At 48.5% G+C, this 27,506-nt stretch overlaps 1 protein-coding gene across 1 annotated transcript in view; it reads right to left on the reverse strand.

The window, feature by feature from the left end:
• Positions 1–27,506, reverse strand: part of CCHCR1 (coiled-coil alpha-helical rod protein 1) — a 149,439-nt gene that overhangs the window by 19,969 nt on the left and 101,964 nt on the right. Inside the window, exons 13-15 of the mRNA XM_078641730.1 lie at positions 19,949–20,079; positions 19,604–19,846; positions 2,388–2,489 (exon numbers count right to left, since the gene is read on the reverse strand). Of these exons, the coding sequence (XP_078497856.1) occupies positions 2,388–2,489; positions 19,604–19,846; positions 19,949–20,079 (476 nt within the window). The remainder of the gene's footprint in view (positions 1–2,387; positions 2,490–19,603; positions 19,847–19,948; positions 20,080–27,506) is intronic.

The following is a 27,506-nucleotide window of genomic DNA, read 5'->3' on the forward strand; positions in this document are numbered from 1 at the left end:
TCGTCTCACAGTCTTTCCTCCTTTCTGCCTTATCAAGCATGCATCCTGGTTCCCTAACAACCATCAACGGGAGACTCCGTCTTTTTATACTCTTCTCTCTCCGCCGTGGGCTTGGTCTCTCGTCTCTCTGTCCCTCCTTTCATCCTATGCTCTGTCCCCTCATAGTCTTCCTCTGTCCGTGGCGGGCTCGATCTCTCCTCTCCCTGTTTCCTCCCTTCATCACATCCGTTATCTTCTCATACTCTTCCTCTCTCCATAGCGCCCTCTGTCTCTCAGCTTCCTATCCTTCCTTTCATCACATGCTCAACCATCAACGGGAGACTCCGTCTTTTTATACTCTTCTCTCTCCGACATGGGCTTGGGTCTCTCGTCTCCCTGTCCCTCCTTTCATCCTATACTCTGTCCCCTCATAGTCTTCCTCTGTCCGTGGCGGGCTCGATCTCTCCTCTCCCTGTTTCCTCCCTTCATCACATGCGCTATCTTCTCGTACTCTTCCTCTCTCCAAAGCGCACTCTGTCTCTCAGTTTCCAATCCCTCCTTTCATCACATGCTCTGTCTCCTCGTACTCTTCCTCTCTCCGTCATGGGATCTGTCTCCTCTCTCCCTGTCTCCTCCTTTCATCACATGCTCTATCTTCTCATACTCTTCCTCTGTCCATAGCGCCCTCTGTCTCTCGTCCCTCATGTTCACGAGCTGTCTGTCGTGTCGCTCTCTGTCCATCCACTCCTCGCAGGATCTGTAATGCCTGGCTGTATAGCGCCTAGATAGCTCGAGCTATATTAGTGGCTCTCCACACCTACACATATTGTAGAAGGGTGAAGTGCGGGGGGTCTGCGGCTCAGTGATGAGCCTAATGCATGTAGCAGACTGCGGGAGGGGTGGGTCACGTGACAGGCAGATAGGGGTTCCAGTGTGTAATTCTGCAAGGTGCTACAGAGCCAGTCCTCATCAGATGTCCAGACTGACTGCTGCGAACCGTCAGTAGGCTGGTGGGGCTTTTGGTATTGTAAATAACAATGCCTTTTCATTTTTGTAAAGTAAACATTGATCAGCGTGAAGGGAACTATCATAGCAATTTATTTTTTGTTGCATTCTATGGGGGATTACAGGAAGTATAGAATCTTTTTGCATTTTTCTACCCGTTCACAACTTATTTTTTTCTTTGGGTTTCCGACTTTCATTAGGATGATTGTGATATATTTGGAGCAGATTACTAACTGCTTTTTGGTGTATTTAATTGTGTACTACAGATCAAAATTGTAATCTTCATGCATGCATCCATACTATCATTTCATCTGACAACACAAGACAACAAGGATGTATACGGTTTATGGGAAGTGTGATGGTATGACTTTGTATGATAAGCTATAAAATACCTTCTGCCATACATTAAAAGGGTATTAAAAGTCACCTCTGAGTTTCATGCTCTTATAAAGGAACTTGGCCTTCCGTATCGCTCATATGCACAGAATATGCCTGAAACAAATGTCTGTATAAAAATGATAAATTATGGACAATACTAATTAGATTTTAGGTAGCTTTTTCAACACACTTCTGCCGTTTCTATGCCTTGTAAGAAGGTTACTACCAAAACCAGTTTAATGGTACTAAACTCACTGACCTCAGAAGGATGAAAGGCTAAATTGGCCTTACCAGGATTCAAAAGTGTAAACTGCTTGCTATCTACAAGTCATGAATGGACATCTAGGGACACACAAGCATACGTTTCATTTTTGCACACCATAATTTCACAAGTTTTTTTGTCCCTATGGTCCAAAGTTGAAAATGTATTGAAAATGCAATAGGTCTCGCTTTTGATTAAGTTAAAGCGATTTGCTTTGCTAATGGTATTGTATAGCAAAGCAAATGGCTTTAACTTAATTAAAGGCGAGACCTATTGCATTTTCAATGCTTGTTTATTTTATGCAGCCTATGTCCATCTACACACCCTGAGGATTACATCAATGTATTGGGTGTGTGGATTGGCGCTGTGGTTCCCAAGTTTACCTTGCCAAAAGGTGCAAGTTCTCTCTTTATAATAGTAGTATAGATATAGATTGTTCAGCTTTGTAATCCCATCTCTTAATAACCAAATGTTGACCTATGGTTTTGCCGGTTTGTAAAACAAATTATCTAGATTGTTTCAATCCTCGGGTGAAAAGGGATCTTTTCTGTTTTTTCTTGTGTAACACAGAAGTCGCCACTGCTGCCTCATACAGTACGAGTAATGACTTGCTCTAGTGGATTTCGCCTACATCTCTATTGATCATTCATTCACCCTGAGCACAGCATGGCCGAACTATGGCATGTTGGGACCTCGCCTGCCGCGGTGTGTGGCCTCCCCGGGGGCACATGTTGCATCCAAACATGGCGTCCTAGGGTCTCACCTGCTTTTGTGTGCTCCCGCCTGGCCTCTTGGACTCTCTTCTCCATCTCTGAGAGCTGTTGCGTCATGCCGGCTTCAGCTTCGGACACCTTCTCCTGGAGTGCTGGGGGAGAATGTAATAAAACAATAGTTTGGGTCTTTTAAGGACTTAAATGCTGCGCTATCTCACCTCTGACTGAACAGTGGTGCACAGCTCAACCCCAAAATAACAACAATTAAAACATGTATGCTTGATGTGGTGTGAGGCAAACATCTGTACAATATGCCACTCGGATAACATGAACCAAGGCCACCCCTAATCTAGAGATGCACGATATGTCAAGGAAGGTGAGCACCAGGCCTTGTTCAGGGGATCAGTTACCAGACGTATAGCTGTGCGTCGAAGATCAAAGAAGACCCAAGTGATGCTGAAGCACGCTGAAGGAGAAGTTGGTGATCCAATGAGGCGCAAGATGGCAGCTCTGCCAGGAGGCCTCACAAAGGTACAGCTTGCTCAACTAAGCATCATGAGAAGCAGCTTGCCCAAGTGAGGACAGTCAGGAGCAGTTCGACCAAGACATGTCTATGAGGAGCAATTCACCCACCGGAGGACAATGTAAAGCATCAAAGCCGTAAGACGCAGCCGACCCAAGTGAGGTGCACAAACTGCAGTACCAGCCGCCCCATCTAAGATACTTCTTCTGATTCAAGAGGCAGCAACTTTATTTATTTTATTTAGAAGGTGTTATATAGCGCAAGCTCCACCCAAGGATATCAGAGCGCTTTACATCAGCAATGGAAGCACACAATAAAAACAATCATGGCAGTTGAACGAAACGGGTTATACAAGGTGTTCAAACAAATAAAAAATACAGGGAATAATTTAGGGAACATAGTGATTAGAAGTACATATAGGAAGTGATAGAAAAGCAAGTTGCAGGAACCAGAATGTTATTGTAAATAGTAAATTTAACAGTATGTCAAGGAGGATTCAAAGGACATAATAGGTACTGGGTGGTAAAGAGAGGGGAGAGAGGGAGGTGACAAGAGAAAAATGGGGGGGGGTGATTGGGGGAAGGGGGAGAAGTCTAAGGAGGGAGGAGGAGATGTAGTCAGAAAGGAGATCCGGGATTTAGTTTCTCCAAAATTTAGTGAGCATGTGAGTTTTAAGGTATTTTTTTAATCTGGAGTAGGAGGGGTTGCATTGAAGGTCTTTGGGTAGGGCATTCCAAATGGTTGGGGCTTTACCAGAGAACGAGCGGGATTTCGAAGCAGCTTTTTTGAGTAGGGGGGTATGAGAAGAAAAGTGTTGGTGCTTCTCAGTGTTCGGGCACAACCAGCTTTTTTAAGTTTAGTTGAGAGGTAGGATGGGGTCTTCTGGTAAAGGGATTTGAGAGTAATACAGGCAATTTTATAGGAGGATCTGCTTTTAATGGGGAGCCACTTGAGGGCAGGGGAGGTGTGGTCAAAATGTCTACAGTTTGTTGTTAGCCTGTTGGCGAGGTTAAGAACGGGTTTGAAGGGGGCAAGGTGGATTTTGTGGGTGCCACAGAGAAGGGCATTACCATAGTCTATTTTGGATAGAACAAGAGACTGGATAATTAATTTGAAGTCTTTAGGTGGGATTAAAGGTTTGATTTTTTTGAGATGCCGGAGAGTGAAGAGTGCACTTTTTGCTGAGTTCTTGACATGGGAATTTAGTGTGAGTTTATTGTTGATGGTGATGCCGAGTGATTTAACCAAATCGGCGAGGGAGGGAGAGCAGTTTAGCGCATTAAGGTCGGAGATCCAGGATTGGACGGGGAGAGGGTTGTTTTTGGGAGGGAAGAGGCTGATCTCGGTATTGTTAGGGTTGAGTTTCAGATGATTGTTGTGGAACCAGGTTTGGATCTTGTTTAAGGCTGTGTTAAGGTACAGGATGTCAGCATGGGATTTTATTTTATAGTACAATTGGGTGTCGTCAGCATATAGGTGGTAGTTGATTTTTTTTTCTTGTTTGAGTATCCGGGTGAGGGGTTCCATGAAGAGGTTAAAGAGAGCATGAGAGAGGATGGATCCTTGAGGGACACCAAGGGAGACAGTGGTTGGGCTAGAGAGGCAGTTTTGCATTTTAATTTGTTGGGTTCTATGTTGAAAGTAGGAGGTGAACCAATTAAGGACAGTGCCACTGAGGCCAAAGCGATTTTCGAGTGTGTTGAGCAGGGTTGGGTGGTAAACTGTGTCAAATGCCGCGGAAAGGTCAAGAAGGATGAGTAGGTAGGTCTCGCCCTTGTCCAGGGCTAGGTGAATATCATCGACTATTTTGAGAAGCACGGTTTCCATGCTAAACCCTTTGCAGAAGCCAGATTGAAGGGGGTCAAGCAGGTTGAAAGTTTCAATGTGTTTGTCCAGTTGGAGAAGGGCGTATTTTTCCAGGGCTTTGGAGAGGAGGGGGAGGTTGGAGATAGGACGGAGATTATTAGGGTCGTTGGGGTCAACATTGGGATTTTTGGGGATGGGAGTGATTTGCCCAAGTTGAAGGGAGATGGGCACACTCCCTGTAGAGAGGGAGGTGTTGATGCTGTTGGTCCAGTAGGGGACGATGACATGTTTGAGATCTTGGATGAGTGCAGAAGGGAGAGGGTCTTTGGTGTGGGAGGAAGGTTTGATTTTGGCTAAAATGTTGAAGACCTCCTGTTCAGATACAGGGTGGAAATTATGCCATGAGGAGTTATTTTTAAAGCGGAAGGGAAATGGGTTCCGGAGGGGTAAGAGAAGGGAGGTGGTGAGAGGGGGTCAGGGAAGTGTTCAAGAGGAGAGGTGGAAGAGGTGCGGTAATCAAGGGTGGTTGAGGGGTAAGGGTAGAGTTTCGAGGAAAGCGCGGTCTATTTTTGCGATTCTTTCACAGAAAAAGTTGGCAATTTCTTCACATTTGTTAATGGAGGCCACCGGGTTAAGGAGTGCAGGGGTGGGTTGGTTTCTAATAATGTTGAACAGTTCTCTAGGTCTGTATTTGGCGCGAGGGAGTTTAAGATGAAAGAATGAAGCATTCCCTGAAAAGATGTGTTTTTTGTAAGAGGATCTCTCAGTTCTAAGGAGGGCAAGATGGGATGGGGAGGGGGAGGGGTGTTGTCTCCATGTTCTTTGCGCCAGTCTCAGCAAGCATCTTACTTTATTAAGTGCCCCCCATGATTTAGAGGGGGCACTTTTTAATGTTTTAGTTTTCAGAGGGGCAAGTTGGTCTAACACCTCCGTTACAGTTTTGTTGAAATGCTCCGTGAGATTATTAGCGTTTGAAGAGGGGGTGTGAGACTAAGTTGGGATTGGAGTTTATGTTCCTGTGCGCCAGGAGGGCTTTGTTTAAACTTTCTAGCTACAATTGTAGCTTTATTTATTTTTATTGGGGCGGGAGGGCCTGGGGGAGATATTGTGTGAACAGAATGAGATGGTGGTCAGACCAGTCGATGGGGATGATGTTGGATAGGGATGTAAGATCTGGGTTGGAGATGATTACATCTAGGATAGCTCCTTTGGCGTGGGTAGGGGAGAGGCAAAGTTGCTTGAGGTCGACAATCTCAAGGAAATTATTGAGGAGGTTGATTGCCCGGTCATTAGGTTCGTTCAAGTGGAGGTTGAGATTTTGGAGTGAGGGGGGGGAGATCCTTTAGATTGGGGGTCGTTAAGGTAAGTGAGGCAGAGGGCAGAGAGATCAGGGGCGGAGTAGGTGTTAGAGGTTCGAAGGGGTCTGTGAGAGCGTGAGAGGAGTGGCGTTGTTGACCCATTTTTGGTATCTAAGAGTTTGAGGGTTAGCATAAAGGGGTGGCGGGTAGGAGGGGCGGGCTATGGGTGGGCTATGGGCTTGTAGTATTTGAATTGATTGAAATCTTTTCTGAGTAGGGCAAGTTCGGTAGCTAGGGTAACGAGATTATCATCTAAGTTACGAAGTGTCTGGCTGAGGTTAAGAAGGAGGGAGGTGGAGGTGGAGGTGGAGGTGGAGGTGGTTGGAGTGGAGGGGGTGTTAGGGGCAGGGTGACTAGAGAGTTAAGGTTGACATCTTGGTATGAGCGGTTCATCTGGGGGGAGTGGTGTGGGTAGGTCTGTGTTTAAATGAGGAGTGCGAGAGGCCAGGGAAGGGGAGGGTAGTACGGCCCGGTGTTGGGAGAGAGGGATGGGAATGACGTGCGATGGCTTGGAGGGGGGTTATGGGGAAGGGGGGAGGTGAGGGGAGCATGTGAGGTGTGAAAGGGGATTTGGTATCAGCGTAGTGGGTGGGTGAGAGGTTAGAGGAGGGGGGGTAGGACCTGTGGGGAAACGGTCATAAGGGGATGGTTTAAAAGGGGAGGGGGGTGTTAGGGAGGTGATAGGGTGTTGGAAGTGGATGGTCATTTGGGGATATGGGAATTTAAAGGAGTGGGTTAGTGGAGAAAGGGGGGGATGTTCCAGAGAAGCGGGTATAACCAGAGCTGCGGAGGGGGATGTGTCATTACAGGGGGGGGGTGTCGTGGGAGGTGGAGGTGGAGGAGAGTTGGGAGTAGGTGTGAAAGGGAGCTAGAGTGGGAAGAGGGGAAGGGGTTGCGGCAGGGGAGGGTTCGGGTGAGGGTGACATAGAAGTGTCATTTGTGGAGGAAAGGGCCAGGACATGGGCGTGGGGGTTTTTAGTCATTATGGGACGGCTTAGAAGGGGAGGAGGGGTACTGGGGAGTTGGTTTGGTGTTGGAAGTGGACGGTTGTTGGGGGTATGGAAATATGGAGGAGTGTATTAGAGGAGTGGTGGGGGGATGATGTCAGAGTGGAGGGGGGGCTAGGAGTTAATGGGAAGGAGAGTCATAGCGGGAAGGAGTGTCATGGGGTTGTAGAGTGATTCTCTGGGAGGTGGAGGGTATTGGGTGTGGATGGGGCAGGAAGCTGGTATCGGTGGAGGGGATAGTATTACGGTAGGGGAGAGTTCAAGTGAGGGTGCCAGAGTAGTAGTTGTTGTGGGGGGGGGGGGGACTGTTGTTAGGGAGAGGGTTAGGAGTTGTGGCCGTTGAGGGGTGTACTGAGGGAGTGAGGGACTGAGGGTGCTGAAGGGGGAGAGGGTAGTGTCAGCTGGTTAGAAAGAGTGCTGAAGAGGAGTTCAAAAATTGTGAGGTGTTGTTCAGAGACTTGGATCAAGATATTTCCAGTTTTGTAGATGGAGAGTATTATATCACCAGGGAATAACGAGGAAGGAGTGGCAAGTTTAAAACCATGGGGGATTTTGATTGCGCTCGATACTGGGAGGTGGTGTAAAAAGGTGCTATTCCATTTGAAGGGGCGTTTGGTGTAGAAAATATAGTTAGTTTTAATGGGGGACTTTGCGCTGTGATAGTTGTCCTCAATAAGGGTTTCGGGGTGTAGTTTTAAAAATTGAACGCAACACTTTCACACATTGAAAGCAAAACTTTCACACAATAGGGTACCGTGACTGCTGTGAACGTGGGAGACGGAACATTTACCCACAAATAAAAGAGCAAATAAAAGAGAAGTGGGAGAGATAAAAATATTAAAGGGGGAGCAGCAGAGTTATAGAAAGTGAAGGTTAAGGAACGTGAACAGGAGACAGGGAATAGAGAAACATAAGTGGTAGTTTGATAAGGTATATCAAAAGTAAGGGGACTGGGGGAGCATACATGCCCCTAGGGTATAAGTATTTGCACAAAAGTATGCAGTTCCTTGGAGATATTAAAGAGAAAGGTCGGCGCAGATAAATGTCCAAAAGGAGGAGAGGGTGTCTCCCACTTTAGGCACCAGGGCACTTACACACCAGGATAGGTGCCATGCTTCATCTTAGGGCATGCTCCTTGTCAGGCCGGCACTGCAATGCCTTACGGGCACCCTATGAGGGGCTCTTTGTGGGAGATCTTTTATTCCCCAAGCCGTATGGTGCGGTGCGGGTATAGGGCCTTGAGGTGTCGATGATTGTAAAGGGTGTAGGGAAATGTGTGGGGGATTATAAAATAGGACTCATTGGTACTCAGAATTCATTTTAATCAGCAAATCTACTTGTCCTAGTTAAAATTTAGAATGGCACACCACTGATGTAATGTTCAGCGGTGGCTACAGCATAAAGGTCAACATGTTTTTGCCTAGGTTGTCAAAAAGATCAAATCGGAATTCTTTAGGACCAAGAATAAAATAACTATCTACACAATGGTTGGTTTCCTTATTAGTATCCAGGGTAAACCAAACACTCAAGCAACCTGACAGTGAAGTACCTTATAGTAATACCATCCTAGAAAACATAATGGTATACATCATTAAAAAACCTCTGAAAAGACAGCATGCATTAGAAATGTAGTCAAGCTGTTAGTGAAAGATCAAAAGTGATAGGTGCAGTGAAAAGGAAGAAATAAGGGGCAGGCAGGTGGCGCATCTAAGGGCTAAGGCAGGCGGGGTGGCTTGTCAACCACCATGGTATGTAGGAAAACTGTTGTAACTCACCCATCTGGGGTGGCTCACTAGCTTCAACAATTGCTGGTAGAGGGAAAGTTAAGAATTTTTAACGTCCTAGTGTGTAACAAAGAAGTCGTATCAGATAGAATAATCTGTCAAATCAGCAGAAGTACTGCCAACAAAACTGGGGGTGCCCAATGGTAGACCCCATAGTAACCACAAGGATGAAGTACTTACAGTTGGGCATCGGCTCAGTAGCCGGTTGACGTACCCTCACTCCACCAGCTCGGCTGAGTGTGGGAAACCATGTGGGGCAAGGTTAATTACTCGCACCAGTAGAGGTAATCAGGGAAGCAGTCCGCGTGGGGGGGGGGGGCGCGACCAGCCAGGGGGTGGTGGTGCATAAAAGTGACGTGTCTGGGTCTCCAGTCAAAGAGTGCCAAAAATGGGTGCCATATTTGAATGTACTTAACCGCTAGAGACTAAGTTACTAACAAGAGTGAAAATAGCAGCTGGCATGGAGGATAAGTGTGTGATGGAAATGGCAAGATTGTATTCAAGGCTGAAACAGGGCGTGTGCCACAATAGGTTCACGAATGTGTGAACACAGAGTCAACGCCAAATTTGAGCGGGTATGGGGGGGATGTAATGGCCTTTGCTAGAGTTCAATAATAACATGACTTAACAGGCAGAAACAACGTGTACACCACATAGGTATTAGTGATCGTGTGGCTGCCATTTTTTAATGCAAACCAGACCACCCTCATGGTCAGGGTGGACAGGTAGTTAGTTGGCCACATAAGGTTCATAATAACAATGTATTATCAGGCCACGGTGGACAGGTAGTGTGTAAGGCATGTGCTGCCAAAAGGAAAATGACAAATCAAGCAGCAAGTGGCTAGTACAGTGAAATGGAGCGTTGCATAACGCAAGTAAGATGTCAGGCACCCTGGATATCAAAGAGACCGGGATGCTGTATATAAGTGCCAGCTGGAAGTATACGGTCAAGGGCCATCTCACTATGGTTGCAATGTGGTCAAAGTACGACACACAGTTTCCTGGGGTAAGGGAACCTCGTACAACAGTGTCTTAAGGTTGAGAAGGCAAAAGGCAATGCGGCATTTATGTAATAGGGATATTCCATATAGATATATGCAGAACTATAGACATCTGTGTCAATATATGTGGAAGGATCTCCTAGTTCAGAGAAGCTACATAAAGGCCTATTTTATCCACAAAAGAGAAATGAGGTCTATCTGTTCAGTTCGCTCCAAGGGGTGTCCTCATTGAGAACCTGTTTGTCAGTAGAGAATAGAAAAATCCAAGTTTGCTCTCCTGAAGAGGGCATTTTTGCTCATCTGGGGATGTGCTTCAATTATTGTCCATCGTAAGTTGTCTGGTGTATGTTCCTTCTGTTTGAAGTGTGTGCACATCTTAGTATTGAGTTTGTGACAACTAATGCTGCATCGGTGTACCATGATGAGTGTTTTAACCATGCTGGTAGTCATACCTATGTATTGTAAATTACAGGGCAGGTGAGGGTGTATATACAGTTGAATGTTTTGCAGTTGGTGTGTTTTTTCTGCACCAACTTCAATGTGTTGGAAAATTTAATTTCTTTGGTAATCTCAGTAAAAGCAGGATCCACATGGGTAGTGTCCTGTCACAGGGGGGAGATTCCACAAGGATATTTGGTCACAGTGGGTAGAAGGTGGTGGTCTGGTTTGTACGAGTATGTCCTGCAAGTTCCATGTGCGTTTAAAAGCTAAACAAGGTGGAGGTAATGTCAATTCACCAATTTGTAGATTGCCCCAATGTTTTTTTAATGATCTTACAGATTCTATTAGAAACTGGTGTGTATGTGGTGAAACATGTCAATGTGTCTGTTGTTTGTCTCCGATTCTGTTCCAACAGCGCCTCTGCTATAGTTTCTGGCCCGTTTCTTTGCCAGTTTTATACTGAGTGTGGGGTATTCCCCGAGAGTTCAGGTTGGATGCATGTTGGTCAGCCCTAATATTGTAGTCCGTTAAGGTACTGCAGTTACAGCGCAGCTGTCAAAATTGTCCATACGGGAGATTATCTCTCGGGGCTTTAGGATGGTGGCTGCTGTATAGGAGGAGGCTGTTGCAGACTGTGGGTTTGCTGTAGAATGTGGTGCTTAATTGTCCTTCAGTCAGTGTGTTCATGAGATCGGGGAAGGTAATACTCTTGTGGGAAATGGTGTTGGTGAAACACAGGTAGAGATTAGGAGTATTGATCCACCTACAGAAATCCTCACATAATGTTGTTTCACCCTTCCAGAATATCAAGATATCATCAATGTATCCACGCCAGAGTAATATCTTGGTGTTGTAGGGATTCGAGTCATTGAAGATCATCCTTTTTTAAAAGCAGCCATGTCAGACTCTGGGCAAACGTACTCCCCATGGAAGTCAACTGGGTTTGGTGGTATAGTTGTTTTTTTTAATTGAAAAACGTTTTCAGTTAAAGATAGTGTGGCACACTCCATAATGAAGTTTACTGAAGTAGGAGAATCCCAGTCCTCAGCTAAAAGGGCAGCTTCTACGACCTCTTGTGAGGCTGTTTGTGGAATGTTTGTTTAGAGTGCCTCTAAATCCAACTTGACTAACAAGTCGATCTCATTTGTGGTGGGGATGTTTTCAATGAGACGCCATACATCCCTAGTATCCCGTAGAAATGATGGCGTTTTCTGTACCACAGGTTGTAAAAAGTGGTCACAGAAATGTGACAGGGGCTCTAGGAGGGAATCAACCCCTAATACAATGGGTCGTCCAGGTGGGGGATTAAGACCCTGGTGAATATTGGGTAGGATATAAAAACAAGGCGTTCTGGGTTGCATCTTGATAAAAAAAACAAATCGCCCTCATTCTGACTGATCCAACCCTGTGTTTCAGCTGTGGAGACCATTGCAGTGATTAGTGTGGTCAAACGGCCAGTAGGGTCACTGGCAATTGGGGTGAAATAATGGTGGTTTGCCTGTTAACGATTACATTCATTATCGTAGTCCAAAGTGGACATGATCGCGGTAGCCCCTCCTTTATCTTCTTGGGTAACGGTGGTCTTGTGATCCTTGGCCAAAGAATTCACAGCTGTGAGTTCTAGGGCTGAAAGATTGTGGAAGGGGGTAGTTGTATGGGTGCGTGGGGAGCACTCCTGATCAACTTGTTCGTCACTTTAATAGACTGGTGCTGCGGCTAATAAGGGTAGTCACTCCTTGTTCAAATAGATAGTTATGGCAGGTTGACAAACCTACCTAGGCGCGCACTGTGCACTTGGTGTGTGTTCACCTTAACCACTTCAAAAAGAAATTTCCTTCACATGTGTGTGGAGTAGTGTGGCTCACTGGTTAGAGGCGGCAGGCCTGAGAGCAGAAGTCAGCCTGGGACCAGGGTTCAATTCCCGACGCGGCAGGGTCGTGGACCTTGGTCAGCGGACTCGATAATTCTCGCTTCGGTGCTTACTCTAATCATGAGTATTATGTTTAATCACCTCATACTTCAAATTGCTACTGGTAATTCACGGCCCGTGCACTGTGTTTACATACCTCAGTTTTCAAAAAAACGATCTGAAAAGTAAACGGAAAAAAACGAACAACGGCACTATGAGTTATTGCCATAATTTTAAATAAGGACGGAGACCGCGTTATGCGCTGTTACCTTGTACCGTATCTATCGCCGTCCGTAATATTCCCGTGTGCGGCGTTGCGTTCTACTTCGTCGCCATGTCTTACGTGGTTTTACCTGTTTGTGCCGGTGCTGAACAGCTTAGAACATAGAAAACGGACTAAGGGGGCTGTGTTGTTGAAAATAATACTTTATACGGACGCCATATTAAGCTGGAAAATGCTGTAGCTAGCGACATGGCAAACAATACTATCAACGACACGACCCGACCTGATAAATCATTTATGCATCCCACACTTTATTACGGTGGGCTGTTACATAAAAATAAAAAGTGAAAAACGAAATTATTATTTAGCGCATTTCAAGCGAATCCAAGTGTTCGATCATATAATATCAATCGCACGAAGGGCTCAATCCTAATATGCATATGGTATAGTGATAATTGATGTGGAGTTAGTATGTATCACTAACTGAGCTCGCTGATGTTGTTTCAATCTGTTTTATTTATGGTCTAATCAAATTAAGTTACTTTTTTGAATATATTACAAGCTATCTAGACTTATTCTACTCAAACCTATCATGGAAGGTTAAAGTGTATGTTACGATAATGTTGGATGCTTATCACCTAACTGATAGCATGATTATTACGCTAAGCACTCTATCAGTGTTTAATGACATCTTGCTCCCATTGTTATTCTCTGTCAATACAATGGTTATTTACAACGTGGTGCTATACCGTGCTTGATTGACTCTAAATGTGTATTGTGTTTTCTGGTCTGTACAACTTATAAATACTATTTTTATGTTCTTGACAATACTTAGCCATGCATAATAAACAATAGTCATTCTCTTAACAAAGCATGTTATCTAATCCAACTTATTAGCCGAACTTTTCTGTACATACATCAAATCTGAGCATGTTCAATTACCACTCCTGATAACATTCTTTCTTTTTGTACCATTGAAAATACATTACAGGAATGAACTTGGTTTCAAATAACCTAAGTTCGTATCAAAACAGGCTGTTATTTTGTAAACCTCAATTTATGTCCTGTTATCACTGAACCTATGTGGATGGTTTAAACTTGAGTCTTATGTTCACGGTGTGTGAATTATCAGTCTGATTTTTACAGGTAGCACGATAAGTCATACCTGTCATTTAAACCTATTGGGATTATGGTGTTGAGATATTTAATCCAAAATAGTTCACGTTGTAACAGCCTTTGATCATTGTCTGTTCCAGGTCGCATGTCGACCTTTTCAATAATTAGAAAACGAATTTGAGATATGGTATGACTCGCGTCTTTCCAATGCGACACCAATGGGGAAGATAAATTCAAACTGCTCTTGTGTTCCGTGAGTCTAATTTTTAGTTTGCGTTTGGTTTTGCCAACGTACATCTTCCCGCAAGGGCATTTAATTGCGTAAACTACATTCAATGCGTTGCAATCACTTGTATGTCTGAGTTTAATCTTTGCTCCAGTTGTGGGATGTGTGAATTCATTGCCTAAGATCACATTATTGCAATGGGTACAATTCAAACACCTTATTGTTCCTTTATGCATTTGTGTCTGTTGAGTCGTGTGTTTCCGCGTTTTGTTCAATATTTGCCTGAGGTTTTGACCCCTTGTATAAGCATGCAAAGGTCTGTCTCTGAATATATCTTTAAACTCAATTTCTGTGGACAATAGTTCCCATCTCTGATTGATGATGTTTTTGATGGCTTTAGATTGTGTTGTGTACTTCGTGACAAACACCATTCTATCACTGGCTGTTTTTATATTAGGTGTTAATAGTTGTTGTCTGTCCATCTTCATGACTTTGTCTATGTTTTCCTGTAGTTCTTCTCTGAGGTAACCTCTGTCCTCATATTTTTGTGCTTGGTCCTGTAACAATCTTATGCATGTCTTCGGGTTTGAACAGATTCTCTTGATCCTGATAAACTGAGAGAGTGGAAGATTCTTTACCAAGCTTCTGGGATGAAAACTTGTGTAAATCAGTGCATTATTACGATCCGTGGGTTTTGTGAACAGTTCGGTCTCAAGTCCTGTTGTTTGCTTAATGATTCTAACATCCAAGAAATCCATTACTTTGTTGTCAACTTTATGGGTGAATTGTATCCTCGGATTCACCTGGTTGAGTTTCAAAATCACTTCTTGTAGAGCCTCTTTTGTGTCATCCCATATTAGAAAAATGTCATCGATGAACCGGCAATACATTCCGATATTGCTCCATGCTTCTGTGTTCATCAGATTCTCTGCCTCAAATTGGGCCATGAAGATATTAGCATAAGCAGGGGCCCCTGCAAAGCCCATAGAAGTGCCAGATAATTGTGCAAAATATTGGTCTTTCCACTCAAAATAACTGTTATGTAAACAGAACTGAAGAAGTTGCAATAGAAATACTTTGTCTGTGGGTAAATCTTCCATTTTGAGTAGTGCCCATTCTGTGGATTCTAAACCTGATGAGTGTGGGATCGAAGTGTAGAGTGCTACAACATCGATTGTGCACAGAATCCAATGTTCCTGGAAATCCTGTTGTTTTAAGGATAATTTATTCAAAAAATCTGTAGTATTCTTAATGTAAGAACTCCAACTCTGTACGAATTTTTGCAGGAAGTAATCCAAGTACCGTCCGAGGGGTTCGAAAATCGAACCACACCCCGAGACAATTGGTCTGAAAGGCGGGTTGGTTAAATGTTTATGAACCTTTGGGATCATATATAGCTTAGGGCATCTTGGATGTGACTTCGTCAAGAAAGCTTGTGTATTGTTGTCCATCCAACCTTGATCAAAAGCTCTTTGTAATAATTCCTTTAGCATTTGTTGAAGTTTTACTGTGGGATCGTTGTCCAATAACAAAGAGGTGTTAGTATCTGTTACGTGATCATTGACTTTCCTCTCATAGAACTCAGTATCCATAATAACCATGGCCCCACCCTGGTCTGCTGGTTGTATAGTGAGGTCTTGATTATTCGCGATATTCTGAATGATGTGCAGTTCAGTCTTCTTAAGATTGTGTTGTTTTGTTTTCTTAAAATCCAAAGTTTGTATGTCTTTTTTGACCATAATGTCAAAAGTGTCCAACATCTTGTGAGTGATTGGTGGTATATATGTGCTCTTAGGTTTAAAACATTGTTCGTAGACCTCCGTGATCTGATTTGAAGGTTCAACCACATTTGTGAAAAAGTGCCGCAATCTCAGGTTTCTCATGAAGCGGTACAAGGCTCCCTCAGTTTCCATAATGTTTGCTGTTGTTGTAGGTACAAATGAAACCTCTTTGTTTAGCACTGTGATCTCCTGTTGTGACAAAGTTGCTGAAGAGATGTTAATAATCAGACCACTGTCCTGCCACTTCCTCTCCTGGTTTTGCGCCATCTGTTGTTGTTTCCAACTGATGTGATGGTGGTTGTCCTTGGTTCTGTTCCTGGGACAAAAAAGCCACATTGCCACTAGTTGTTGTTATTTGTGAGACCCCAATGTTGGTAGATGTTGTTGTGTGCACTGGTCCTCTACTGATAGATGTTTCTTTATCAGTTACTAAACTTTCTTCGGATGAGTGAGCTGGAGGTGTAGTTTTTTTTGGGTGAAACTGTCGGCGGGCGTAAATGTCTGCCCACGTATAAACTTCATTCAGTTTATAGTCAATTGTGTCGCGCTTGAATTTGCGTAGTTTCCCCTCTTGCAATTCTTTACTGTATTTGTCGAGTTTTTGGTTGATGCCTTCCATGTTAATTTTCCACGTGTCTAATTCCATCCTATTTTCCAGTTCTGTTTTAAGGTTAAAGATCTCTTCCTCTAGTTCACGGATTGTTTTGGATAATTGCTCAACTATAAGCAGGATCAAGTCTAATGAGCATTTATTTAATATACTGTACCACTTCTCCATAAATTTAGCATTGAGATTGAATCGGAACAGCATGGGCTTAATAGATAGTCTTAATCCTCTCGGTATGCGCTTCGCCTTATGGTATTGCACTAGGGTAGATGCGTGCATCCTTTGATTAAGTTGGCGTTGTGTTAAATATTTCAGTTGCTTCAATTGTTGACTGATTGAGCCACCATGGGCATCCATTGATCTCACCTCTTGTATCAACGAATATATTTCATCCGCTTGTTCAGTAGTGTAAGCCAAAGTGTTGGCTCTGTTGTCTGTGATCCCTGATAGGGGGTAGTTGTGGCACCTCTGGAAACTTCTTTCAGGACTGCTTGTTCAAATGTGAAAATTTCATTCTTTACCACGTCTGATAGGGTAACGATGTTTAAGTACCAATAGTGGTGCAGTTTCACTCCAGGTACTGTGACGGTTTGTAAACTGGGGCTGTTCTACAACAGAAGCCATGACTGTTAGCAAACTGGGGCAGTTCCAACCAGTGTACCATCACAGTTTGTATCTTGGGGCAATTGCACCCCAGACACGATCACTAATCACAGAGGCTGATCCACAATGGGCCTCATGACCTTTTGAGTACTGTGCCTCTTTGGATACTGGTGCTTTTCCACCCTGTGCATTGTGACTGCTTGAGTACTGTGACTCTTGGATACTGGAGCTTCTCCACCCTGGACATTGTGACTGCTTGAGTACTGTGACTCTTGGATACTGGAGCTTCTCCCCCCTGGGCATTGTGACTGCTTGAGTACTGTGACTCTTGGATACTGGAGCTTCTCCACCATCAGCATCATGACTGCTCGAGCTCTGTGCCTCCTTGGATACTGGAGCTTCTCCACCCTAAACATCATGACTGCTTGAGTACTGTGACTCTTGGATACTGGAGCTTCTCCACCCTGGACATCATGACTGCTCAAGCTCTGTGCCTCCTTGGATACTGGAGCTTCTCCACCCTGGACATCGTGACTGCTCGAGCTCTGTGCCTCCTTGGATACTGGAGCTTCTCCACCCTGGGCATTGTGACTGCTTGAGTACTGTGACTCTTGGATACTGGAGCTTCTCCCTCCTGGGCATCATGACTGCTTGAGTACTGTGACTCTTGGATACTGGAGCTTCTCCACCCTGGACATCATGACTGCTTGAGTACTGTGCCTCCTTGGATACTGGAGCTTCTCCACCCTGGCCATCATGGCTGCTTGAGTACTGCGACTCTTTGGATACTGGAGCTTCTCCCTCCTGGGCATCATGACTGCTTGAGTACTGCGACTCTTTGGATACTGGAGCTTCTTCACTCTGGGCATCATGACTGGTTGAGTACTGCGACTCTTTGGATACTGGAGCTTCTTCACTCTGGGCATCATGACTGGTTGAGTACTGCGACTCTTTGGATACTGGAGCTTCTTCACCCTGGGCATCATGACTGCTTGAGTACTGCGACTCTTTGGATACTGGAGCTTCTCCAACCTGGGCATCATGACTGCTCGAGCTCTGTGCCCCTTTGGATACTGGAGCTTCTCCCTCCTGGGCATCATGACTGCTCGAGCTCTGTGCCTCCTTGGATACTGGAGCTTCTCCCTCCTGGGCATCATGACTGCTTGAGTACTGCGACTCTTTGGATACTGGAGCTTCTCCCTCCTGGGCATCATGACTGCTCGAGCACTGTGCCTTCTTGGATACTGGAGATTCTTCACTCTGGGCATCATGACTGCTTGAGTACTGCGACTCTTTGGATACTGGAGCTTCTCCCTCCTGGGCATCATGACTGCTCGAGCTCTGTGCCTCCTTGGATACTGGAGCTTCTCCACCCTGGGCATCATGACTGCTAGAGCTATGTGCCCCTTTGGATACTGGAGCTTCTCCCTCCTGGGCATCATGACTGCTTGAGTACTGCGCCTCTTTGGATACTGGAGCTTCTCCACCCTGGGCATCTTGACTGCTGGAGTACTGTGCCCCTTTGGATACTGGAGCTTCTTCAACCTGGGCATTGTGACTGCTTGAGTACTGTGACTCTTTGGATACTCGAGCTTCTCCACCCTGGGCATTGTGACTGCTTGAGTACTGCGCCTCCTTGGATACTGGAGCTTCTCCACCCTGGGCATTGTGACTGCTTGAGTACTGTAACTCTTGGATACTGGAGCTTCTCCACCCTGGGCATCATGACTGCTCGAGCTCTGTGCCTCCTTGGATACTGGAGCTTCTCCACCCTGGGCATTGTGACTGCTTGAGTACTGCGACTCTTTGGATACTGGAGCTTCTCCCTCCTGGGCATCATGACTGCTCAAGCTCTGTGCCTCCTTGGATACTGGAGCTTCTCCACCCTGGCCATCATGACTGCTCGAGCTCTGTGCCCCTTTGGATACTGGAATTTCTCCCTCGTGGGCATCATGACTGCTTGAGTACTGCGACTCTTTGGATACTGGAGCTTCTCCCTCCTGGGCATCATGACTGCTCAAGCTCTGTGCCTCCTTGGATACTGGAGCTTCTCCACCCTGGACATCATGACTGCTTGAGTACTGTGACTCTTTGGATACTGGAGCTTCTCCCTCCTGGGCATCATGACTGCTCGAGCTCTGTGCCTCCTTGGATACTGGAGCTTCTCCACCCTGGACATCGTGACTGCTCGAGCTCTGTGCCTCCTTGGATACTGGAGCTTCTCCACCCTGGGCATTGTGACTGCTTGAGTACTGTGACTCTTGGATACTGGAGCTTCTCCCTCCTGGGCATCATGACTGCTTGAGTACTGTGACTCTTGGATACTGGAGCTTCTCCACCCTGGACATCATGACTGCTTGAGTACTGTGCCTCCTTGGATACTGGAGCTTCTCCACCCTGGCCATCATGGCTGCTTGAGTACTGCGACTCTTTGGATACTGGAGCTTCTCCCTCCTGGGCATCATGACTGCTTGAGTACTGCGACTCTTTGGATACTGGAGCTTCTCCCTCCTGGGCATCATGACTGCTCAAGCTCTGTGCCTCCTTGGATACTGGAGCTTCTCCACCCTGGACATCATGACTGCTTGAGTACTGTGACTCTTTGGATACTGGAGCTTCTCCCTCCTGGGCATCATGACTGCTTGAGCTCTGTGCCTCCTTGGATACTGGAGCTTCTCCCCCCTGGGCATCATGACTGCTTGAGTACTGTGACTCTTGGATACTGGAGCTTCCACTTTGGGTACCATAACTCCATGGATACTAGTGCTGCTACACCTTCAGGCATCCTGATTGTTCCATTAGTTGGGCCCTTTTCCACTGGGAAAAGATCTAGAACTAATGGAAACAAAGTAGAAGTGTGCTGATGCTCCCGCAAGCTTACCTTGTTGATACTCGTCCTTCAGCCCTGCTAGATGCTGTCTCTGCTCTTCTAGGCTCCCACCGGTCTCTTGCAGCTCTGCCTCAACCTCACTGAGTCTCTGCTGAAGATCCTGCACTGCCTCCTCCTTCTGCTCTTGGATCAATATCAGCCTCTGTTTTAACTCCTGCTCTGATGCGACCCTCTCCTCCAAGGCCTCCTGGAGCAGGTTCATCTTCACTTGCTGGTCCCGCAGCTCCTGGTCGGCTGCCAAGAATCAAAACAAGGAAGCATAAGAGAAGAATCCCCACCTACTCCCAGAGAGGTGGGAGGGCCGGAGGACCCCCAATCCAGAGATGCAGTACTTACCTTTATCGCGAGCCTCGCCCACCTTCTTTGTAATCATTTGAGCAGTGAGCTTGAGTTCAGCAGACAACCGGTCTCTCTCCACATGGAGCAGGGTCACCTCGTCCTGGAGCTCGGAGTAAGAAGGCTGTCCACTGCAGCGTCAAGAACAGAAAAAGAAGCAAAGCGGAGGCATTACACATGTACCAAGAAGGGGCAGCATTTGGTTTGCTCAATAGGTCACAGATGAGTATGTGCTCCAGAGGCAGATTGTCACAGGGCAGTAGATAACATCTCATATTGATTATAACATTACAAAAGTTACCTTCAAATGATAATAGTGTTTAGCATCAATCTGCTACAGAAGTATATTCTCTATGATGTACATACTTCTGCCATGTAGTGGTCTTATCTCAATCTGAAAAGCCACCCTGAGAGTGTTGCATGTCTATTATTCACGTTGAGTTGTACACTTTTGCCCTGAACAGGGCAACAGTCATGGTGAGGTGGATCACAAAAGTAGGTAGAATTGGAAGAGAATTACCAGACTGGGCTTTTGATACCCTTAAAATCCAAAAACGTCTTTCAGAAAGACATCCAGATTTTTAAATGTAGTTGTAAAGGAAATTTATCGTCCAATACAAAGACATAGACGTGGTGCTATCAATGCTTTTGGGAGCAATGTCAAGTGTTTTCAGGGTAGTCAGACAGGACTGGACGAGGAAGTTGGAGATTGCTGGAGGAGAACAGGTGCTTTCGGTATTAGCCAATCATGATCACGGTTCAACCACACTTATATATTTATCATGCCCTGAAGGGCAACCGATTCAGATAATTGTTAGCATAGGCTATTATTGATTCGCACAGTTGTTCACCTAGCAGGTCCATGTTCAGACTGAATAACATAGGGGCTGGGATAGAGCCATAGGAGACTCAGGGGCTTAATAGGATGTCTGGCGGACCGTAGCGATCTGGAACCGCCCGACATTAGGTCGACGGTTCTGACCTCAGTATTAGGATGCAACCGCACTATGGGCGATCGGAAACATTAATTTTATAAAGGCAGCTTGTGCGGCAGGTGGAAAAGGCACACAGCACAAACTGCCATTGTAAAATGGATGTTTTTAAACATTCCTACACTGTGTAGCAAGCACGAATTCTTCATAAGGGATTGTAGACAACAAACAATGAAATCAGTGAAGAAAGAAAGACCAGAAACAGAGCAACAGTTGCTGAGATGGTCCGAGACACTGCTGCTTCTTTCAGGAGGGGTTGAGGTGTCCAACCTTAGGGAGCTTGGGAACTCATCCTACTTGGGCTACCGCTTGAATTCCAAGGCAACCAGGCATGTAACGTTATCCACAACAGCATTTTTCCCCTTCAGGGTCTGTGAAGAACTTTCACTTGATGAACTCCGTTTGAGCCAGTGAATACTGAGTGTGGCGATCCCACTGATCTCCGTTGCTCACCTGAGCTTGTTCTTCTGGACTTACAACAACCTGCTGGGCACCTCCCAGACTGGCTTTCACACCAACCACAGCACTGAGACCACCATGCTACCTGCCACCGACGACACCAGAACCCTCCTCCACCGAGGAGACACCGCAGCTCTGATCCTCCTCAACCAATCAGCAGCGCTCAACACTGTATCCCACCACACCCTCATCAAGCGAATCCGCCTCATCGGGATACAGGGCGACGCCATCAAAACGATTGCATGCTTCCTCACAGGACAAACCCAGAGAATCTGAATACCACTCTTCACGTCGGAACCCAAGAGAATGGTCTGTGGCGTCCCGCAAGGTTCATCCCTCAGCCCCACCCTGTTTAACACCTCCATGACATCCCTGGCCAACACCATCAGAAACCATGACTTTGGCATAATTTCCAACGCAGACGACACAGCACATCCTCTCACTCTCAGAAGACCCCCTCAACCACCAGGATCAACTTCCATAACTGCATAAAGAACATTGCAGAATGGATGAAGACCAACTGCCTGAAGCTCAACACAGACAAGACTGAAGTGCTGATCTTTGGAGACAACACCTTCCCATGGAACGAGACCTAGGGGCCTTTCGAACTCGGACCTACACCCCACGTTCTCAACCTCGGCATTATCCTGGACAGCAAACTCGCCATCAAACACCAGATCATCGCAATCACTTCTACTTGCTTCCACACCCTTTGCATGGTCTGAAAAGTCTTAAGATGGCTCCCTGTCAATACCAGGAAAACCGCCACCAAAGCCCTAGTCACCAGCCGAATGGACCACTGCTACGCACTCTATGCAAGAATCACCTCCCAACTCCTGAAGAGACTCCAGACGATACAGGACGCAGCAGCCAGGCTCATCCTGCCCCCCCCCCCCATGGCCCCCATCAAATGGACGCACATCACTCCCCACCTCAGGAACCTCCACTTGTTCCCCATCCAGAAAAGATGCCAACACGCATACAAGGCCCTCCACGACCAAGGACCAGCATACATCAAACACCACCTGAACTTCCACCAACCCTCGAGACACCTACTCTCCTCCTCCCTCGCTCATACTCCCGGCATCTAAAGCCACAACAGAGGATGCTCCTTCTCCAACCTCTCCTCCAAGTCCTGGAATGACCTTACCCCTACTTCTGGACAGCAGCCTCTCACAGAATTCAGAAAGGAACTCAAGATATGTGTTAGAAGGGGCGATCTCAGAGGGCCAGATTGTGCTCACCTGACCATCCCAGGACCCACCTCTCCCACAGATATTGTCGAGTCTTATCGGGGGGGACTTCGAGTCTAGGATCGTACACGCTGAGCTCACACCACACTTACGAACGGACACCACACCGTAGGTATTCAGTAATAAGTTCTTTATGAACAGTAAAAAGGAATCAGCACTCTTATTTACAAGCGATCGAGGGATCGTAAAGTCTTTCGGAATTCGGGAAGAGGGAAGCGGGACAGTCTTAGTCTTTTAGAAGCGTACCCTGCGCACAGCTCTCAATCCTCGAGCTGGGGGTACGTGAGATGATGGTCGTACTAGCTGCTTCACTCACGTCGGGTCGGATCAGGTCGTGATGGTAGCGTCGATGGTCCAGCCGGACCAGAGTACTCCTCGAGCCGCGACGAGGTCAGCAGGGCTCGATCCGGAGATGTCCTTGAGGAGCCGCGACAGCGTCAGCAGGGCTCAGATGGTTTCGAGTTCAAGCTCGAGCCGCGACAGCGTCAGCAGGGCTCAGATGATTTCGAGTTCAAGCTCGAGCCGCGACGAGGTCAGCAGGGCTCCGATGGTTCAGTTCCGTGTTACGAGAGGGAGCCGCGACAGCGTCAGCAGGGCTCAGCGATTCAAAGGTTCAGTTCTCCCAAGGGTCAGCCGCGATCAGATCAGCAGGGCTTTCTTGTCCAGGATACAACTGCCCGCTAGTTGTGATGCGGGCCTTGATATAGTCCAGTGGCCCTTTCATGTCCGGACCCTCGCAGGCGGAGGTCTCATGCCTTGGGGGCTGGTCGTTGGCGAGGTCCGGCGGTTGGCTCTTTCATCCTTTGATGATGCGTCCGAGGATTCCCAGACGCCCAGCAGGTCAGGAGCCAGCACTCGGGGAGGCCAAAGGTGCGATTGAAACCGGCCCCGAGGGGAAGGCCAGAGGTGTGAGAGAAACCAGTCTCTCAGGGGAGGCCGGAGGTGCCATCGAAACTCCCTGTCTTATCTCACTCAGGGAGCCCTTTATCCCCCAGCCGGGACTGGCGCGCCTTGGAGTCTGAGTTTCGCTGGGGCCGGGGTTACGCTAGGCTCAGGGAGTCAGGGATCTCGGGAAGGGAAAATGGCTGCCGGGCCTTGTGGGGCATGCAGGTTGTAGGCACTCGGAGCCGGGAGTGGGACGGGATAAGCGGGGCTGGTCGTCGGTTACGGGTCTGGGCGTACAGGGAGCAGGACGACCAGGGAACTCTGGGTGCATGGCTACGCTAGCGGGGTGCTGAGGAACGGGGGGGAACCACGCCACGAGGCCAGGTCCAACACGCGTCCCCCCCAGCTGAAAGGCGGAGAGAACTACCCATCTTCTTGGGGGTTCTCTTCACTGAGACGGAAGAATCGGGACAGGCCGTCCGCGTTGGCGTGGTCAACACCTGGCCGGTGCTCGACAGTGAAATCCATCCCCTGGAGGGAGATGGACCAGCGCAACAGTTTGGGGTTCTCCCCTCTCATTTGCATTAGCCACCGGAGGGGTCGGTGGTCGGTCTGGACCCGGAAGTGAGTACCGAACAGGTAGGGTCTCAGCTTCTTCAGGGCCCAAACCACCGCGAAGGCCTCCCGCTCGTTGGTGCTCCACCTTTGCTCTCGAGGGAGTAACCTCCGGCTAATGAATGCTACTGGCTGGTCTAGGCCTTTCTCATTTACCTGGGACAGGACTGCGCCGATGCCATGCTCGGACGCGTCCGTCTGGACCACGAACTCTCGGGAGTAGTCGGGGGCCTGGAGTACAGGAGCAGTGCACATGGCATCTTTTAATGTTTCGAATGCCTCTTGGCAGGCGGGGATCCAGTTGACTTTCTTCGGCTGGTTTTTGGAGGTTAACTCCGTGAGGGGGACTACGATGCTGCCGTACCCTTTTATGAATCTTCGGTAGTACCCCGTGAGCCCTAGGAACGCCCGCACTTCCGTCGGGGTCGTGGGGGCCTCCCAGGCCACGATTGCATCGATTTTGGGCTGGAGGGGGGCTACGAGGCCGCTTCCGACCTGGTGCCCCAGGTAGACTACGGACCCTTGTCCGATCTGGCACTTGCTTGACTTAATGGTGAGACCGGCCCTCTGTAGAGCCATCAGTACCTCCCAGAGGTGTTGGAGGTGTTCGGACCAGTGGGAGCTGAACACCGCGATATCGTCCAGATACGCGGTGCTGAACTCCTCCAACCCAGCCAGGACCTGGTTAACCAGCCTCTGGAAGGTGGCGGGGGCGTTTTTCATCCCGAAGGGCATCACCCGGAAATGGTAGTGACCATCCGGAGTGGAGAAGGCGGATCTCTCTCTGGCCCCCTCGGTGAGGGCGATCTGCCAGTATCCGCTGGTCAGGTCGAACGTGCTGAGGAAGCGAGCAGCCCCTAGGCGGTCAATAAGCTCGTCTGCTCGGGGAATGGGATGCGCATCGGTTCTGGTGACTGCGTTGAGCCCGCGGTAGTCGACGCAGAACCTTAGCTCGGGAACAGCACCAGGGGCGGCCGCCTTCGGAACCAGGACCACGGGGCTGGCCCATGGGCTGTCAGAGGCTTCGACCACCCCCAGGGCTAGCATCTTGAAAACTTCGGCCTTGATGCAGGCCCGGACTCTGTCAGGGACGCGGTAGGCTCTGTGCCGTACCGGAGGGCTGTCCCCGGTGTCCACGTCGTGGACGCACCAGCTGGTGACGCCGGGGATGAGGGAGAAAAGGCTGGAGAATTGTCCCAGTAAGTGGCGACAGTCCTCACGCTGCTCAGGGGTGAGGGGGGAGGAGAGACTCACTCCCTCTACGGAGCCATCTTTTTCTTTCGCACACAGGAGATCGGGGAGAGGCTCCGTTTCCTCTTCCTCTCCATCGTCAGTGGCGAGGAGCAAACTCAACTCGGACCGTGCGAAGTGGGGTTTGAGGCGGTTCACATGGAGGACCCTCAAGGGGTTCCTGGGGGACTGCACATCGACGAGGTAGGTCACCTGGCTCTTGCGCTCCACCACCTTGAAGGGCCCTGTCCACTTGTCTTGCAGGGCACAGGGCTCCACGGGGGCCATCACCTAGACCTGCTGTCCAGGCTGAAACTCGACCAGAGTGGCATTCTGATCATACCACCTTTTCATTTCCTCTTGACTGGCCTCGAGGTTTGCCTCGGCCAGCTCTCGGAACTTCCTAGTCTGGTTCCTGAGGGCCAGGATGTATCGGAACACATCTGGAGGGGGCTCTGGTGCCGCCGTTTCCCACCCTTCTTTGACCAGGCTGAGGGGCCCCCTGACGGGGTGCCCGTAGAGCAGTTCGAAGGGGCTAAATCCCAAGGATTTCTGGGGGACATCGCGGTACGTGAAGAGGAGACAGGGAAGGAGGACGTCCCACTTGCGCCTCAGGGGCTCTTCGAGACCCATGATCATTCCCTTGAGGGTCCGATTGAATCGCTCAAACAGACCGTTACCTTGGGGGTGATATGGGGTGGTGAACTTGTACGTCACCCCACATTGTTGCCAGAGGGACTTCATGTACTTCGAGATGAAGTTTGTCCCTCGGTCGCTCACTACTTCTCGAGGGAATCCCACCCGGGAGAAGATCCCCATGAGGGCCCGCCCCACTACGGGGGTCGTCACCGTTCGGAGGGGAATGGCTTCGGGGTATCGGGTGGCATGGTCCACCAGGACTAGGATAAATCGGTGGCCTAAGGAGGTCCGGGGGTCGAGAGGCCCCACGATATCTTTTCCCACCCGCTCAAAGGGAGTACTGACCACGGGGAAGGGTTGGAGGGGGGCCTTGCGCCTTCCGCCACTCTTCCCGCTGGACTGACACGTGGGGCAGGACTTACAGTGGGCCTCCACATCGGAGCGCATGCCGGGCCAGTAAAAGTGCGTGACCAGGCGGTGATAGGTTTTGTCTTGTCCCAAGTGTCCCGCCGGGGGAACATCATGGGCCAGGTTCAGGAGGAAGCCGCGGAAGCGTAGGGGTACCACCAGCACTCGGGCTGACCCTAGCTCGGCCGACTTCTGTTCGCTGTACAAAAGGCCGTTTTCCCAATAGACCATGTGGGAGCCGGACTGGTCACCGGCGGCCTGGGCGGCGGCCTGCTGCCGCGGCCCAACCAAGGACGGACAGGAGGTCTGTTCGAGGCAGAACTCTTCTCGGGAGGGTCCTCCTTCTTGGCGCCACTGGCCAACTCAGGAAGGTCGTCGAGGCTTGGGATCGGTTCGGCGTCAGGCCCAAGGGGACCTGCGTCGGAGACAAGGCTCTCCCCGGGGGACAACTCGGGGGTTTCAGATGACTCTGGGTCCTTGGGGGCTGGCTGGGCGTTCTCAGGGATTACCCCCTCGGGGGTGGCCACTCGGGCGGTCATGGAACGGGTGCTCACACAGGCCCATTCGGGCAGGCCCACCATCTCCAGGTGGGTCCTTCGTTCTACCTGCTTCCACGGGGAGCTCTCCAGGTCGTTGCTGAGCAGGCAGTCCACGGGCATGTCGGTGCGAACCGCTACTCGTAACTCCCCGGAGACGCCCCCCCATTCGAACCGGACTTGAGCTATCCGGCAGGTGCGGACGGAGTTATCAGCTGCGATCACCCTGCAGGAGACGCAGGGTACAATTTGGGCTTCGGTGACCAAGTGACACTTTACTGCAGTGATGCTGGCCCCTGTGTCTCGGATCGCCCCTATGTGGTGGCCGTTGACGGTCACCTGCTGTCGGTACTTCTCAGTGTTGTCGGGCAGGGGGGCTCCGGGGACCATTTCCCCATCACCCAGGGAGACTAAAATCATGGCTGCTGGGTCACCCCCCTCTAAATCCTCCCCCTCTTCTTCTTCTAGGGCTACAGAGGTTATTTGGCGTGCTGGGGGACCCGCAGCGGCGGGCTTCTTGAATGGGGGCAACGGGGGTCAT

Source organism: Lissotriton helveticus, chromosome 5_1, assembly GCF_964261635.1.
Source record: "Lissotriton helveticus chromosome 5_1, aLisHel1.1, whole genome shotgun sequence".
Lineage (NCBI taxonomy): Eukaryota > Metazoa > Chordata > Amphibia > Caudata > Salamandridae > Lissotriton > Lissotriton helveticus.